Here is a 17,975-nt window from a genome sequence, read left to right as displayed (position 1 = left end):
CGCAATTATAAGATTCTGCGGCCAGCTGCGTGATACAGGGTTAGTACGTAACAGTGCTTTGCTTCTTTCTTCAGAGTTTGGCCAATTGGTCCCAGACCAGACTGTGTGTGTGTGTGTGTGTGTGTGTGTGTGTGTGTGTGTGTGTGTGTGTGTGTCTTTTTTCTTTTTCTACTTCTACATCCCCACATAGGTATGGAGTTGGAGGTAAAGAAGTGTTAATTGGTAATGCCTAATACATAGGTTGCCCAGAATAACTGGTTTATTGTGCAAAAAGTGTTGGAATGCATTCCAGGGGGGTGCCCCAAGCAGCTAGTTGTATTGCTTGGGCCTTAAACTGGTCCTTGTCCAAACAATAAACAAGTAAAACTAAAACTCAGAACCTTGTAAATGAGATCAAGTAAAATTATTTTTCAAATGGTTCTATTTTGAAAGTGAACATTGCAGTTGTTCACTCTTGGTCAACTGATAGCCCCAATTACTCTATACATTAAAATAAGAGATTATTTTGATTTAAGTGAGTAACAGTACCACTGCAAATTTCATGGGAAGTATTAATAGTAAAACAGTCCTGTATGTTTCAGAGACTCCTCAAAGAAGATGAAGCCATGTGGATCACTAATTACACTGATGCTAATATGCACTACAAAATGTAAGTACAATGAGAATAGCTTTGTTGTGGCTCTGTGATTTCAAAAAATTTTGTTACCACATGTGATCTTAAATGTACTGGTGAATGAGTAGAGGGGATTCATTTTGAACCAGTTCAGTAGTAATAGTAGTAGTAGTAGTAGTAGTAGTAGTAGTTTGTTGTTGCTGTTCTTGTTTATGCCGTGTGTTATAAACATAGTGAATAACTTAGATATGACAAATTGCTTTGAGACACTATTTCTACACAGACAATATGAAAATCTGAGTCAAAATTGGTGGACTCCAGCCAATATGTATGTAACACAAAAGTAATATAATTATGTAAAAATCTGTTGAACGTGCATTTAAAGAGGTTTTGAGGTGTTTTGTTATGATGTAGATATATATCTGTGTACAAAATATAAATAAAATTACTTCTTGCATTATTTTGTCAAACGAGTACTGGAAGGAACATGAGTCTTTTTATAACAGAGAGGAATAATTAATTACAAAAATTAATCTCATAATGAAGGTTGAAATAAGTCTTAGACCCATTGAAAAAAGGGACAAACATGTTTTACTCACCTCTGGGATAGATGGTCACTGTGAAGAATAAAACTGCATTATCTGTGACCCTTCAGTGGAGCCAAACATATCTAAAATGAAAGATAATCTGAGCAAAGGCACAGGAAACAAGACAATGTAAGTATTCCCAGCTAAGACTGTGAGCTATTAAACAGCATGAATAACAGGGTCAATCTGTTAAGTGACCCTCATATTGTCCGAGTTCCATGAAAATCTTCTCGAATAGTGGTGCCTTATTGGAGAAAAGGGTAGGAGATAAGGAGAATAGATTAGAGAAAAGGATAGGTACAGCCTTTTGATGTTTCCAAATTAAATATTACTCCTGGGACCATTGTCTGTAACATTTAAACTGTCAGACCATGGTTCTAGCCTGATCTTCACTTTCCTGGGAAATGCACTTGCTATTACAACATTTGCATCAAGATATATCTTCAATTTAATGTAAGTAGATATGAAAAAAGAAAGATTTTATCAAATCAACCTATATTACCATTTTAGTTTTTATGGCCTTAAATGACCAGTTACCAATTGAATACTGTTTCATGCTTTTAGGAAAAAATGTCCACTTTGCATTTCCTTTTGTTTTGCTGGTGCCAAAGGTCAGAATTATAAAAGGCTAATGAGCTACAATAGAGGTGAGCTTCCATTATGAGACTGCTCCTCTTGCTGTCAGCTGAGATAATACAAAGTTGAAGATGGATTGCGGCCCATTATTGTTTTTATGTCATGCCTGTATAATACAGCTGATATTTCCTTTAGTAGCACCTCACCATGCCCTGTTCAATTGTCCACAAAGAAAGGGGAAAGAACAAATCTAGAATGGAATATAATAATTTAAATGAGGACAGATTACAGAATAAAGCAGGAATTGAGCAGTAGTGTTCTCCATTGGTTATAATTAACGTCTGGAGATTAGTTCCATTTTAGAATAAATCACTACTCGTTAAGGTACTGAGACCTTCAAAGGCTCTACCCTTGTCACCTTGTGCAAGAGCAGGTCTCCTATGCCTGATCATGAAAAATAAACAATTTTCATTGGACATCTGCTGACCGGCCACAAAGTTTGTACATGATAATCACCAGTTGAGCTTTCAGACAAAATGAATTACCAAATAACTATTAAACTCACAGGGCTCACACAAAACTCACAGGGCTCACACAGGCATAATCATTCACTGTTTTTACACTGTGGCTCAACCCCATATTCATGATGAATGATAGAAACATGAAAGACTTAGGACATGTTGGAAGGAAGAGTTATTGGTACAAGTCTGGAAAGTGTTAGTGCATGCAACGTAAGTTTTGACATTTAGACTAGAACGATGCGGGCAGTGTAGGAAACTATGAAGACTGTACAGTATAAACTCTGCAGATGATATTGCAAATGTTGGAGTTCATAATGCAGTTAAGATCAGATATTGATTTTGTTACAATATGATACTCTTTACCAACCTTGCACTGGAATTATGAACATTCCTGTGTCTCACAATCATCAGAATCATTAGCAAAGCTTTGAAATAACACTTCATGGAGAGGACAATCTCTGACAAGGTTCTACCCTGAAAAACAGGATACAAATGGCCTCCTTGTGGCATTACAATGTAAACTTCACAAAGAGAATTAAGTGCTATAGCCTGACTCTAACCTACTGAAGAGTTGGTGAAAGAAGATAATTGACAGTTGCAGTGGGCTTTCCTCTACCACGGCCAGTCAGCAATGCTGTTTTATATATGTCTCTATGGCAATATCTCAGTGTTGTTGCAGCTCTATAGATTAGTAATGTTTTTGCATATAGCCATTTGAGCCTGGCAGTTGAAAGCTGGCAACATTGCTGTTAGCTGTCAGGGATATTTTTCTCACTGACTCTACTATAGGTAGGTAATTGCTGTGAACCATGTAGTGTGTGGAATCAAGAGCAACACTAAATCAATAGCTTAAAATGTTTAGAGAGTGCACATTAAGACTATGAACACTATGAGCCTGAATAACTTCTGATGAATGAAAGCCAGAATAATCTTATGCAGCACTCACAGTTTCAAAATCGAAGTCCAGGTCCAGAAAGTGAGGCAATAACTGTAGTTTAGAACTGGTGTAACTGTGGGTTTAGTAATGAAAATTCAATTGGTGGATGTGTGTGCTGTGCTGAGCCTTTATTTCCAGTAGAGGGCTAATGGCCAGCCATACAAGATATGTTTCTTGCCACACCTAAGCTGGTGGTTGCCAAATGTGTGTGTTCAAGCCATACTATATTAACACCAGCACTCTCTGAATTTATCTCCACATTGATGAAGTAGTGGGCTATTAAAAGACCACACATTGCTCACAAATAAAATGCAAACAAAACTGAGTGTAATAGGTCTAGTAAAGATTTTCATAATTGTTGAATAACATCCTCATTTGAAACAAGGAGTGCTCCTTTCATATACAGCTGGGACAATTGCTTTGTGCAAGAATCTTGATATACATTTACACTCAGTGCTCATTTTCCTAATTCCATTTTATTTTTTTATTTTTTTGTTTAGCTTTTTGGTTTTAGTGTATACAGTTTCTATTGGGGATGTGTTCCATACTGTAAAATTTTTAAGAAACATTTGCAGTTACATCAATGAGCCAACACGTTATGAACACCTGCTTAATAGCTTGTTTGTCCAGATTTGGTACACAATACAGCACCAGTACTGCTGAAAGATGACATTGCTCTCAGGGAAGATGTGAAGCATGAAGGGACGCAGATGGTCCGCAGCTGAAATGTGTTCTGTTACTACTACAGGTCCCATGCACAGGAGACTGTTTTCTGTAGCATAATACTGCTCCCAGTGGCCTGTGCCCAAGCCGTGGTGCATATTTGGAGTTGCCGATTATCTTGACGATGGGCATTTGTGGAGATGATAATCGACCTGGTTTAGCAGAAAACATGATTATTTGAAAGACACGTTTCCAACAATCCATGGTCAAATCCTGATGGTCCTGTACCCACTGCAGGCATAATTGTTTATGTCTTTGGGTCAACATGAGAACACACAGAGGTTGTCTGCTGTGGAGTTCCATGTTCAACGGTATACCTTGAACAGTGTGCTCTGAAACACTTCTGTGTGCCCTAGCATTGGGTTCTGTTGGCAGAGATACCACAGATCACCATCTATCTTTTGTTACAGAGCAGACAAGTCTCAGAACCCCACATTTTGCAAAGAGTCGTGGATGTCTTACCGCTTAGCGCCCAGTGGTAGTTCCACTGTTCTTCTACCACTTATCGTAGATGCTCATGACAGTACCATGTGAACATTGGAACAGCTTCACTGGTTTTGAAATAGTTATTCACAGACTCTGCGTAATAATAATCTGCCCTTTGTCGACTCTTATCTCAATAGATTTCCCCATTTTGAGCCCATATCTACACTAGGGTGATTCCCCAACCATCTCTGCTCCTCTTACATGCTCTCCTTTCCACATCTTGCCTAAAATGCCACCAGGTGGCATCCAGCATCACAGTGAGCAAGTGGCATAATGGTTTTGCTGTTAAGTGTAGAAGTGTAGAATCTTCTTCAGAACAGTGTGCAGCATTTTACAATAATGTAAAAGCAGCACTGTGTGTGTGTGTGTGTGTGTGTGTGTGTGTGTGTGTGTGTGTGTGTGTGTACATCACCATAGATTTAGTTCACATATGCAAATCATTAGTTTACATACACTGTCTGATTAAAAGTATTTGGACACCTCCAAAAACATACGTTTCTCATATTAGACACATTGTGCTGCCAGGTAATCCATAACAGAAACCTCAGTAGTCATTAGACATCATGAGAGAGCAGAATGGAGCACTCCACGGAACTCAGAGACTTCGAATGTGGTCAGGTGATTGGGTGTTACTTATGTCGTACATCTGTATGTGAGGTTTCCACACTCCTAAACATCCCTAGGTCCACTGTTTCCAATGTGATAGTTAAGTAGACATGTGAAGAGACACATAAAGCACGAAAATGTACAGGCCGACCTCATCTATTGCCTGACAGAAAACGCTGACAGTTGAAGAGGGTCATAATGTGTAATAGGCAGACATCTATCCAGACCATCACATAGGAATTACAAACTGCATTAGGATCCACTGCAAGTACAAACAGCATTAGGATCCACTGCAAGTACTATGACAATTAGGCTGGAGGTGAGAACTTGGATTTCATCGTGGAGTGGCTGCTCATAAGCCACACATCACACCATAAAATGCCAAATGACGCCTCGCTTGGTGTAAGGAGCATAAACATTGGACGATTGAACAGTGGAAAAACGTTGTGTGGAGTGACAAATCATGGTACACAATGTGGCAACCTGATGTCGGGGTCTGGGTATGGCGAATGCCCGGTGAGTCATCTGCCAGCTGTGTAGTGCCAACAGTAAAATTTGGAGGTGGTGGTGTAATGGTGTGGTCATGTTTTTCAAGGAGGGGGCTTGCACCACTTGTAGTTTTATGTGGCACTATCATAGCACGGGCCTATATTGATGTTTTGAGCACCTTCTTGCTTCCCACTGTTGAAGAGTAAATGGTGAATGGTGATTGTGTCATTCAACACGATCGAACACCTGTTCATAATGCATGATGTGTGGCAGAGTGGTTCCACAACAATAACATCCCTGTAATGGACTGGCCTGCACAGAGTCCTGACCTAAATCCTACAGAAAACCTCTGGGGTGTTTTGGAATTCCAACTTCGTGCCAGGTCTCACCGACCAACATCAATGCTTCTCCTCAGCGCAGCACTCTGTGGAGAATGGGCTGCCATTCCCCAAGAAACCTTCCAGCACCTGACTGAATGTATGCCTGCAAGAGTGGAAGCTGTCATTAAGGCTAAGGGTGGGCCAACACGATATTGAATTCCAGTATTACCGATGGAGGGTGCCATGAACTTGTAAGTAATTTTCAGCAAGGTGTTTGGATACGTTTGATCACATAGTGCATATATAAATGCATAAATTGATATAAAATGTGAAAATCTGAAATTATCAGTTTCTTGTTGAAATAACAAACCTACAGCTACATACATTGTTTTACAAAGAGACATTAAAATTTGAAATGTTCTACTGAATAACATCTTTCATCCATTAATAAATGCTTCAGTTTATTGTTTAAGGTGTTTAAACCAGATATCTTTGGTAGTCTGTTGTAGAAAATTGTTCCTATTGAATGTAGACCAAGGTCTGCAGCCTTTTTTACTTGCATTTCTTTGAATGTTTTCTATTCCCTTGAATTAAAGTTATGTACATTACTGTTTATTACATTATGTTCTGGATTTAGTTTTACAAACATGATTGCCTGCAGGATGTACACAGAGTAGATGGTAAGTGTTTTATATTTTCTGAAAATTTCTGTACAAGGCTCTCTACCTTAGCTACCTCTCTTGCTGCCCTTTTGTGTTGTTTGAAAAATCCATCTTTAGACTGCTTGTGCTCCACCCAATATCTCAATACAGTACTCATGGACTGTAGACATAAATGGTAAGATCTTCCTGTAATCATGTCAACAAGATTCTGAAAAAGTTAGGAGAAGAGCAAATAAAAGTTCAGAGAATGTTCTTATTTTATAATTAGAGACTGAGGACTTTACACAGACATGAAAAAGCAATAGTAACAATCTCAGTAGAGAGATCCATAGGACGTGCCTCTGAATTTAATGACACTATCTCCTTTGTCTAAAATTTCTGAAGTCAGACTAGTGACTTGTTCCATCTTTGCATGGGAATTACACAGGAGAGTGTGGATTTACATAGAAGAGTACTGTTGAAGAGTTTGATGGGAGTTGATGAATCACATCCAGTTTCTTAACTATTCATTATAAAGTGCTGCAAATAGTGAGTAATCATAGCAGTGCAGAAACAAATTCTCCTTTGAAGGAAGGAAGGAAGGAAGGAAGGATGGAAGTAAGGGGAGGAGGGGGAGGAGGAGGAGGAGGAGGAGGAGGAGGAGGAGGAGGAGGAAGTAGTTTCCAACCCTGAAACAGGCTGTTAGAGGAAATATTGAGCAATAAGATAGTCACATTTGGATGATTCCTGAAGTTCAAATAGTATAAGCTTCAAGTTGGAAAAAAGCACCAAGCATCTGTTGTCAGATCCTAAATGCGCATGAAGTACATGAAACTGATAAGACAAGGTTTGAGGAAGAGTGATGATACATTCAAACTTCTACTAAACTATAGCATAACAGTATCAATAAACACCTATTCACCCATTGAGCTACTAACAGCACATCATATTTGCATATTAGATTCCATTTCCCCAAAAACAGCTAGAGATGAAGATCGTGGATAAATTGTAACTGAAATCTTGACCCTGTCAATAAGATAGCAATATTGAGAAGTACATTTCTACTGCATGTGTCCAAAAAGACGAAGATTCATTATCCAGACACCTTTCTTGGAGGTTCCATGCATTGTGCTGTTACTTGCATTTATTCAAAGGAACAACTTTCACTTTGTTAGAGTCATGCTGGATATGCAAGACAGTTGATATGAGCAGAGAAAGTTATGTCACAATAACAGTTGTTCAGTGAGGAAGTTACTTGGCTAAACTGAAACCCTTAGGAACAGATGGAAGGAATTAGGGACCTGAGATACTGTACCAACTTTCAAAAGACTTTGATTTTTGTGTTAGATTTAATATTCTGATTGATAATGTACAGTCAATATGTCATGGTTGTCAAAAGTCAAGATCTGTTGTGTTACTTAACCATATATTTTAGTATAAGTAATTAAAAATAGCGATTGCCAGCATGCACATCTGGTATAGTGTGTTCATTGTAACCGATTCAGATGTGATGAATTACTTATGTAGATTACATTATCAACTGTATCTCAAAACTGATGGTTGGTTTACAAATATATCTAGGAAAATTTTCTCTCTCTCTCTCTCTCTCTCTCTCTCTCTCTCTCTCTCTCTCCCCCCTCCCCTCCCTCTCTCTCTCTCTCTCTAAAAAAAAATGTATTCCATGTTTCAGCTGTTATGAGCTGTGCTCGTTCAAGAGACTTTGCCCGAACACATGATGCCTTAAGCACCAATCTAGTGGAGGTAAGTTTCTTTTTTTATAATTTTTTTGTATGTTGAGTGTATGAAATGTCATTAGTCAGATGATGTACATTTGGGAATCATTTGATTGATGCACAGAAAACTTACAATAAACAGTTCTCACATACATGGCTTCTCTGCTGTTAAAAAAACTCTGCCAATGAGTCTCCTGAAACACTCATTCCTTCTCATGCATCGAACTTTATCTTCAATAACTGTTTTTTTCTAGTTTGAAAGGCCAGACTTAAACAATAAAGTATGGCAAATCTAAAAGACAGAATACTTACATCCTTTGCCAACCTTTCCTCGGGCAGTGTGGAAGGTGTATTGCTAATTTATTTACCTTAACTTCCAGAAGCTGCATCACTTTATTTTGTACATGTCATTTGATGATAATTTCTTGGACTTGACTCAATGCAAAGAACAACTCTTTAATTTCCATAAACAGCTGAACTCATTTTCCTAACTGAAATTTACTTGGTCACTTTACAGATTACAAGCCATTTTCCTGAACGTTGACTTCCATCTTACTGAGGTGGCCTTCTTCACACTGACCAGAATGATCTGGACATTTTAAACCCCTGCAGTGTCAAACAGAGCTTATGTATCTGTGGCAAAAAAGATTTTAAAATACCAAATCTGTTAATACATATATAAATATATCCATTCCCAGGCTTTCCTCTACCAATCTGACTTTATTTTTGGCAATGTTCTCCCAGTTCAAAACTACCTGAAAGCCCATTCCACCTGTTTCCCAGTGCCACTGTGGCCTTCAGTGACATTAGAGATTAGTTCACTATTCTGACCAACCTGTCAGAACTCCAGAGACGGGAACTTGGCCTTCAGTATATCCTCTCTTCTCGTTATCTGCCAGGCCTCAATCTCCGCTAATTTCAATTTGCCGCCGCTCATACCTCACCTGTCTTTCAACAACATCTTTGCCTCTGTACTTCCGCCTCGACTGACATCTCTCCCCAAACTCTTTGCCTTTACAAATGTCTGCTTGTGTGTGTGTGTGTGTGTGTGTGTGTGTGTGTGTGTGTGTGTGTTAAAACCCACATCCTTTTGTATTTCCCTCTCCTTCCCTCTTTCCTGATGAAGCAACCTCAGGTTGCAAAAGCTCGAATTTTGTGTGTATGTTTGTGTTTGTGTGTCTATCGACCTGCCAGCACTTTCATTACATCATCTTTGTTTTTAGATATATTTTTCCCACGTGGAATGTTTCCCTATATTATACAGACTTATTCAGTTTAATATGAAGGGGCTTTGGAAGAATTTTTGGTGTGACTCACTGCCTTCGAAAGTCATAATTTCACACCAGCCATCTGTTCTACAACATTTAGTGTGTTTATCATATGCTCATAGGATTTTGCTAGTGTGTTCAGAAACTGACTCGACAGAAAATATTCCCATTAAGATTCTCATAAGAGGCAATTTTTATTGGAAACGGTGAAAGACAGTTTGTAAATAAACACCTATGACTCTTTAGTTAGTTTCTTCTTTATTTGGCTGGATACTTTTGGGAAGCAAGTCAGGAGCCTGTATGCATGCAACTGTGGTGAATTTTATTCATTCTTACTAGTCTCCACTGCCCTTGGATAATGACTTCAGATGCTTTTGGGGCTTGCAGACTATAGCAATTACTGCCAATCAAGATTGATTTGCAAGCAACAAGTACACAAGATCTCTTAGAGAATTCAGAGTATCTTTCTGTATGAAGGATCAAGGAGCAGAGGTTTCACTTCCCAAAAGGCAGGATGAAACCTTCCTAGTAATAAACTGAGTGCAGAGAAATAATTGAACCACATGAAGACAAGATTTCACCACCAAGAAACTTTTAAGCAAGTATACTAAGACTTAATGTTAAATTAAATTACACTGGGGCAAGGATGCTCCCACTCAGCTATCAGAGGAGGCACTGTTATATGATCATCATGGAGTGAGGAAAGAGAAACACTGGAAGACTAAGTGGAGAAAAGTCCTAGACACGACATCTTACAAAAGCAATGCACCTTATAAAGTACTATAGGCAGGGCCAAATCTACTAGCTGAAAGCATAGAGATTTTATTGAGATTCAGTCTACATTCCACTGTTGTCATGGACATCAGGGATTCCTTCAGCTGGTCTCAAATGAAGAAGACTGATTTGACTAGGTTCTTCTGATCCAGTATTAACCAGGACAAAATGGGAGATCTTCAAATAACGGTCAATGTAACACAATACTGCTTCACTAGGCTCCAATTTGGCCCTCTGCAGCCCATTTTTACGCTCTGCATCTCTGAGAGAACATGCTGACAAGAGTATGACATCATTTCCCACTGTGGTACCTCTTATAAACAGGAGCACATGCATGGGTGACTGTGGCAGCAGCTGAAAGTGATAATTGGTGATCACCATATACTACGAACTCGTAGTCCTAATGAAACTGATCAGCCTCCCCTTATAGCCTACCAACTCAAAAAAACTGAAATTATTTGGAAGGCTGAAGGACTAGAATCCCACATAGTGACTCAAGTTTTAGGCATAGAGTTGAACACCAAGAATGACTACTTGTGTATCGACCTCAGTGAAATCGCATAGAAGTCAACAGAAGAGCCAGACATCAGATAACTCTTACAATCTACAGGTAGGTTATGATCCACTTGAACTGTTCTGTCTCTTCTGTTGGAAATTTGTTCGAACAGGACATATACTGCAGGGAAGCACCTGGAATGAACTCTTGTGCCCTGGGACCTGGGAGCACGATGGTGCACATGAATATTGTCATTATCACAGGCATGTGTTCCAAATGGCTAATCACAGTTCATTGTAAAGACACCCATGTGCATGTATTCTGCGACAAATCTGAAAAGGCTACACAGAGCACTCAATGTTCTAGCTAATTTAGCCTATGGCAAGAACATAACTTGCTCTTGTTAAGGTGACCTTGCTACAATTGCTACTTTCAGCAACAGTAGTGGGAATCAGACTACTTGGTTACTTCTGCTGCACAACAGAATTTATAATGTCTCATGCAATGTTGTGGATGGACGCTACAGTCACATTAAGTTGGATTTTCTGCAACCCAAATGGATGGAATATCTTTGTTCGTAATTTTGAAATTGGGATTCAAGCTCACCCGACTCTCACACAGTGGAGACACTGCTCAGGACAAGACAACCCAACTGATCATCTTTAATGAGGACTCCTCAGAGGTCAAAAACATTCCCTGGAAATTTTGTGGAATGGACCACATTGGCTTGCTCACCCTTAAGATACTCCAACAGTGGACTGGCTACTGCCCGAGGAGAAGACAAAGAAAACCCAAAGCAAAGGTCTGTTGACATCTACATTGACCAGCATCATGAACCTTTCTAAATTCAGCTCATACTGTAGGCTCATTCCAACTAGAGAATGTACTCTGTTTTCAATACAATGCTCGTCAGGAGGAGGAATCTTCGGGAGAGCTTACAGTATCTGAACTATTAGCTTCCTCGATGTATTGAATATGAGGAGCTCAGAGAGAATCCTTTGCTGAAGAACTAAGAGACCTTCAAAATAATTTCACTACCAAGAGAGTAAAAAATTACGAAGTACAACCATTTCATAGAAGATGGACTGACACCTAGCAGGTCGACTGAAGTGCACTAGCCTCAACAGGAAACAAAAACATTGGTTGCTCCTTGATGGTTTCCACCACTTGACACGGTTGTTTGATGGGGATGCATCTGCCTCCAACACATTGGTGTTCATTCTGTACTGCCCTAACTTTGGACAGAACCTTGGAGCCTCAGAATTTGTTAGACAATCAGAAGAATCCTACACTCCTGTTTTGCATGTATCCTGTGTGTAAGGTCCTGAAGAACCCATGATGGCAACATATTGAAGTAGCACTGCCATCTGAATGAGTTATGCCAGCTAAACCATTTGCTGTAATAGGGATAGAATTTGCTGGACCACTATTCATCTAAGAGGGAAGAGAAATGCACGAGTCACATATTGCTGTTTCCACATGTGTTACTACATGAGCAGTGCACCTAAAAACTCTGTACAGGCTTGTCAATAGCCAAGTTTCTCATGGAACTCCAGTGTTTTGCCAGAAGGTGTGCACTACCGCTTATGATTTACACAGACAATGTGAAAACATTCCACGCCACATGTCCATTGTTGTCCATTGTTGTCCATTGTTGTCCATTGTTGTCCATTGTTGTCCATTGTGCATTCCGACAGACTTCCAGTAGGACAATGTGACACCCCAAACTTTCAGAATTGCTACATAGTGCCTCCAGGAACACTCTTCTGAGTTAAAACACTTCTGCTGGCCATCAAGCTCCCCAGACATGAACATTGTTGAGCATATCTGGGACACCTTGCAACACGGGTGTAGCACAACTCTGGAAGGCGGTAACCACTATAAAGACTAATTCCTGCAGATGCTATTGAGACTTGCAGGCTCAGTGAGGAACTACTGATCACCACTGTGATTAGTACTGAACACACTGTGAACTCGAGAATCATTACACAAGGTGACACTGAAGATACGCTAACCTCTTTCTGTTTTCTGACTGGAAAGAAACTCATAATAATTCTAACAGGATCAGAACCTATATTGAATAATAACCCAGCAAAAGAATTCTAGCTGAGACAGCAACTCTTAGACAGCTTCTTGAAACAGGATGAAAGAGGAGAGGTATGAGGCCTTCTGAGGTTCTGATATACAATGAAGTGCCAAAGAAACTGGTATAGGCATGCGTGTTCAAATACAGAGATATTTTAACAGGCCGAATATGGTGCTGCGGTCGGCAGCACGCGTATAAGATAACAAGTGTCTGGCACAGCAGTCATATCAGTTACTGCTGCTACAATGGCAGGTTATCAAGATTTAAGTGAGTTTGAACATGGCATTGTAGTCAGCACATGAGCAATGGGGCACAGCATCTCCAAGGTAGTGATGAAGTGGAGATTTTCCTGAATGACCATTTCGCAAGTGTACCATAAATATCAGGAATCTGGTGAAACATCAAATCTCAGACATTGCTGCTGCCGGAAAAAGATCCTGCAAGAATGGGACCAACAATGAGTGAAAAGAACCATTCAACACCACAGAAGTGCAACCCTTCCAAAAATTGCTGCAGATCTCAGTCAGGCCACCAACAAGAGTCAGCATCTGAACCATTCAATTAAAAATCATCAATATGGGCTTTTGGAGCCAAAGGCCCATTCATGTACCCTTGATGACTGCACAACACAAAGCTTTGTGCCTTGCCTGGACATGTCAACAATGACATTGGACTGTTGATGACTGGGAACATGTTGCCTGGTTGGACGAGTCTCATTTCAAATTGTATCGAGTGGATGGACGTGCATGGGTATGGAGAAAACCTCATGAATCCATGGACCCTGCACGTCAGCAGGGGACTTTTCAAGCTGGTGGAAGCTCTATAATGGTGTGGGGTGTGTGCAGTTAGTGATATGGAACCCCTGATACATCTAGATACAACTGACAGGTGACATGTACGTAAACATCCTGTCTGGTCATGTGAATCCATTGATGTCCATTGTGCATTCTGACAGACTTGGACACTTCCAGCAGGACAATGCAACACCCCAAACTTTCAAAATTGTTACAGAGTGGCTCCAGGAACACTCTTCTGAGTTAAAACCCTTCTGCTGGCCACCAAACTCTCCACACATGAACATTATTGAGCATATCTGGGATGCCTTACAACATGCTATTCAGAAGAGGTCTCCACCCCCTCATACTCGTAAGGATTTATGAACATCCCTCAGGGTTTGTCGTGTCAATTCCCTCTAGCACTACTTCAGACATTAGTAGAGTCAATGCCACATCATGCTACAGCACTTTTGCATGCTCGTGGGGGCCCTACATGATATTAGGCAGGTGTACCAGTTTCTTTGTCTCTTCAGTGTATAAGGCCTTGATACACAATTTGCAATGCACAATATCAGTTAGAACTGAATAACTTCCATGAAGTTAAATGTCCACCAGGATGTCTTAACAAATTCTGCCCCGGGGATATTGTTCTGGTATAGGACGACATGTGTTACAGGTATGTATGGAGGAGAGCCAGGGTTAAGAGAGCACTACCTGGAAGATAAGAGAAGATTAGAACAATAATCCTCTGCACACCAGAGGCTCACATGATCAGTTGTCCCATGCAGTGGGTCATACCTACAAAGGTCAACCAGGGTGTAGAGGATATCACGGTATGAGCTATCTGTTGAGAACAAAAGATTATCAGATTATTCTTTGGAGAAGTATATCTGACTTGTTGATATATATAGTTCTGCGATGCAAAATAAAGTTTGTTTGTGGATCTAGTACACACTGTAATAGCCATTCTGTTGAGTGCCCACTAACCCAAACGTAACAAAAGTAAAGAAAGTACACATCTTGGCATTAGTGGTTCAATTCACCATTAACCCCCTTAACTTAAACAATTTATGTAGAAAAGAGTGAACAAAAATTTCTAATAGCTGAATTTTAAAGTTTGTTATGATTATAGATTATTCCAAACAGTAGGTCGACAAAGTACACGCTTAAGGGGTAATTACAGAATGTTGAAGAAAGGTTATATTAAAAGCTCAAGTATACTCCTTGCTTTTGAAAAATACGCTATATAGAATAAAATGTCTTGAGTCACAATATTTTAGTTGAATCTCTTTCAAAACTGCTTGTATTGTTTTTGATAAACAATAATAATTACAATAACATACTTTCACACAACATTCATCTTTATATGTTAATGGCTGTGTGAAAGGCTCTGAAGCTTATTATGATACATAGAGCTACATTACAATCTTCGCACATATATCACGATTCCCTCATATTTTTCTTCCCATTTGCATCTTGAACTTGGCTGCACATCCCATGTATTCTGGTAGGATTCTGCTTCTTTGCAGTGGCTGGGATGAACATTGGGAAATGATGGTTAGTTAGATGAATAAGGTTGGTGCTAATGGATGGATGACTAGCTACTTTCAAAGATAATTCTATCCTGCAATATTTGGCTGTCACCTTTCCAGTCATTGTCACACAAAAATGAGGAGCATTCATTGTTCCTCCAGATTTCTTGTATACGATGAATTAATTAGAGAGAGCCAATTCAAGTAGACAGAAAAATATTTTTGTACTATTTTTCCCATGTTACTGAATTGTTTGTTATATCTTGGTCAGCTGCATCCACTCCTCCCATTGTGTCATTATATGATGTGACTGCTGCTGGATTTATCTGTTTACCCTTTTCATTTCTGCATTGCAGGTGCTCAAAATACACACATCACACATGTCTTTCCAACTTCACCCCTCTGAAAAGCAAAAATATATCCCTTCTTCATTTCTTTATTGAAAGTTTGCCGGCATACCTTTCCTAGGTGGTCACACAGTGCCATACATGCCGCTTTTCTTAGCAACAAGGTCTTCTGCTAGTTGTGGTGAAGTGTAGAAATTATCAATTGTAAGGCACTAGCTTTTCTTAAGAGGTTTCATTAGGGTCAGCACAGCGAAATGTGGCAATAAACAAATTGGACTGGTTGCTGTGGGCATTTCTGGTTTTGTCGATGACAAAGAGAAGAATGGGGGAATAACCTTGGGACTCTCCCTGATATATACAAAATTTCATGCCACTATGGTGGTTAATCTTAGCCTTCTTAGAAACAGGTTGTGTGTCTGAACTCTATCAGAATTATACTACACTCTAAAGTGGAACAACATGTTAACATAAAATTCCTCACAAAACTTAGAAATCTGCCTGAGGAACTTAGAAACCTGCCAGAGAAACTTAGAAACCTACCAGAGAAACTTAGAAACCTGCCAGAGAAACTTAGAAACCTGCCAGAGAAACTTAGAAACCTGCCAGAGAAACTTAGAAACCTGCCAGAGAAACTTAGAAACCTGCCAGAGAAACTTAGAAACCTGCCAGAGAAACTTAGAAACCTGCCAGAGAAACTTAGAAACCTGCCAGAGAAACTTAGAAACCTGCCAGAGAAACTTAGAAACCTGCCAGAGAAACTTAGGTTTTGTTGAAACAAGTTTATGATGATCTGTGTCTCTTGTACACAAGTTTTCAAGTGTGGTAAGAGGTTCAAAGACAGGAGGGAAGACATAGAAGATGACCTGAAATTGGCCTCCCACTTTGAAAACTGAAGACAATGTGGAGAAGATTGTTAGAGAAGATCACTGCCTGAGACTTCGAGCAATTTCAGAACTTGCCTGCATTAATGTAGAAACTGTTCGACAGATTTTGCACGATGACCTGAGCATGACAAAGATTTGTGCTAAAGTGGTGCCAAGAATCCTCACAAATGAGCGAAAGCAACTTGTTCTCTTTAGTGGTAGATACTGAACCCAACCCAATCTAATCTCCCTTTTATATAAGACAAGACTCTCATCTATAATGACATCCCTCTCTGGAATACAAAGAATTTTGAATTTGTTATTGAGATGTTCTAAAATGGTCCAGACTTCCTTAGCTTTGCCTGTGGATGGCTAGCAGGGTCACATCTTGCGTTTCCTGAAAAATTAAGGCATTTCTGTAGCATCAAAAATTGTTTGTAGCTAAGTAAATGGCAAAATATTGGAGTTTCAATTAGAGGATGTTTAGACCAATGCATCTGTAGCTTGGTTTCTTTATATTATTATGTAACAGTATTATAGTAAAGACGACATTTTATTTCATCACTATCTATGTCCTTCCAATCAGCAATGGTCTTTTCTCGAACTTATCTATTAGTCTGTCACTGAAAAATTCATTATCTCATCATCAATTATTTTACTTACATATTCCATCACATCGGAAGTTATTTTGTATGAAATCTGAAGGCATTCAGGTAAAGGGGATTTTGCAGTCTCACATTTTCATACCATTTACAGATGCTGGAAAAACTAACATCACTTGAATCACTTTCTTGATCTGTGATCGCTTCACTAACACTTTCAGTGTGTGAAGTATCACATTTTGACCCACTAAATTCATATCAAACTCTGCATCACTCATCGTAATGAAAAATTGAAGGGAAAAACCAACCAGATGATAATTTTTTCACACAGTGCAAGCAAGTGGCAACTGGAACTTCTTCCCCTCTAACCTTGCCTGCAGCTGACAGAGAGAGGGCTTCAAGTAGCTGTGAAGCTGACCATAGTAGTATTGTTGTGCTCTGTTGTGGCTACATTTGTAACTAACTAGACAAAATAATTTTCTCAATGATTTAAATTTCTGAACAAAATATTGTCAAGATAGAAATGTATTTTCTCTCTTTTAAGTTTTTCTAAAAATTAAAATCCCAAGTATTTCCCAGGCTTTCAAGTGAAGGGTTTAAAATTTTCTTTCATTGCACTGTTCTGTAGTCATAACAAGTTATGTGTCACATAGAAATCACAGGACATCGGTTCTTGTTCAGGTAGCAGCAGCTCTCTAAATGTGGGATGTTGTTTTCTTTCTTTTACCTGTTAAATTTTGACAAATAGCAGGCAATTTCCTTTCCAGTGTCTGGAGAATTTCACACAGCCACTCCATACTAATTAATGGTGACAATTTGGCATTCAATCACATGAGAGGATCCAACAGGGTGTGGTGTGTGAATACTGGTACATGCATGCCACATTTTGGAAGAGACCACCCAGTTTTCAGCTGGAGTTAGTCCAGAATTTTGTCAGTGATTTGCCCTCCATTTTGAGTGATTTCACTCAGTGCCAACTGCCTGTTAACATTTAGCTGC

The 17,975-nt window shown here is 39.4% G+C and overlaps 1 protein-coding gene across 1 annotated transcript in view; it reads left to right on the top strand.

The window, feature by feature from the left end:
• LOC126162154 (pancreatic triacylglycerol lipase-like) overlaps positions 1–17,975 on the top strand; it is a 173,737-nt gene that overhangs the window by 55,265 nt on the left and 100,497 nt on the right. Inside the window, exons 2-3 of the mRNA XM_049918457.1 lie at positions 582–649; positions 8,190–8,260. Coding sequence (XP_049774414.1) covers positions 598–649; positions 8,190–8,260 — 123 coding nt within the window. The 5' untranslated portion in view covers positions 582–597. The remainder of the gene's footprint in view (positions 1–581; positions 650–8,189; positions 8,261–17,975) is intronic.

This window comes from Schistocerca cancellata, chromosome 2, assembly GCF_023864275.1.
Source record: "Schistocerca cancellata isolate TAMUIC-IGC-003103 chromosome 2, iqSchCanc2.1, whole genome shotgun sequence".
NCBI classification, from domain to species: domain Eukaryota; kingdom Metazoa; phylum Arthropoda; class Insecta; order Orthoptera; family Acrididae; genus Schistocerca; species Schistocerca cancellata.
This window is presented reverse-complemented; position numbering and strand designations above follow the sequence as displayed.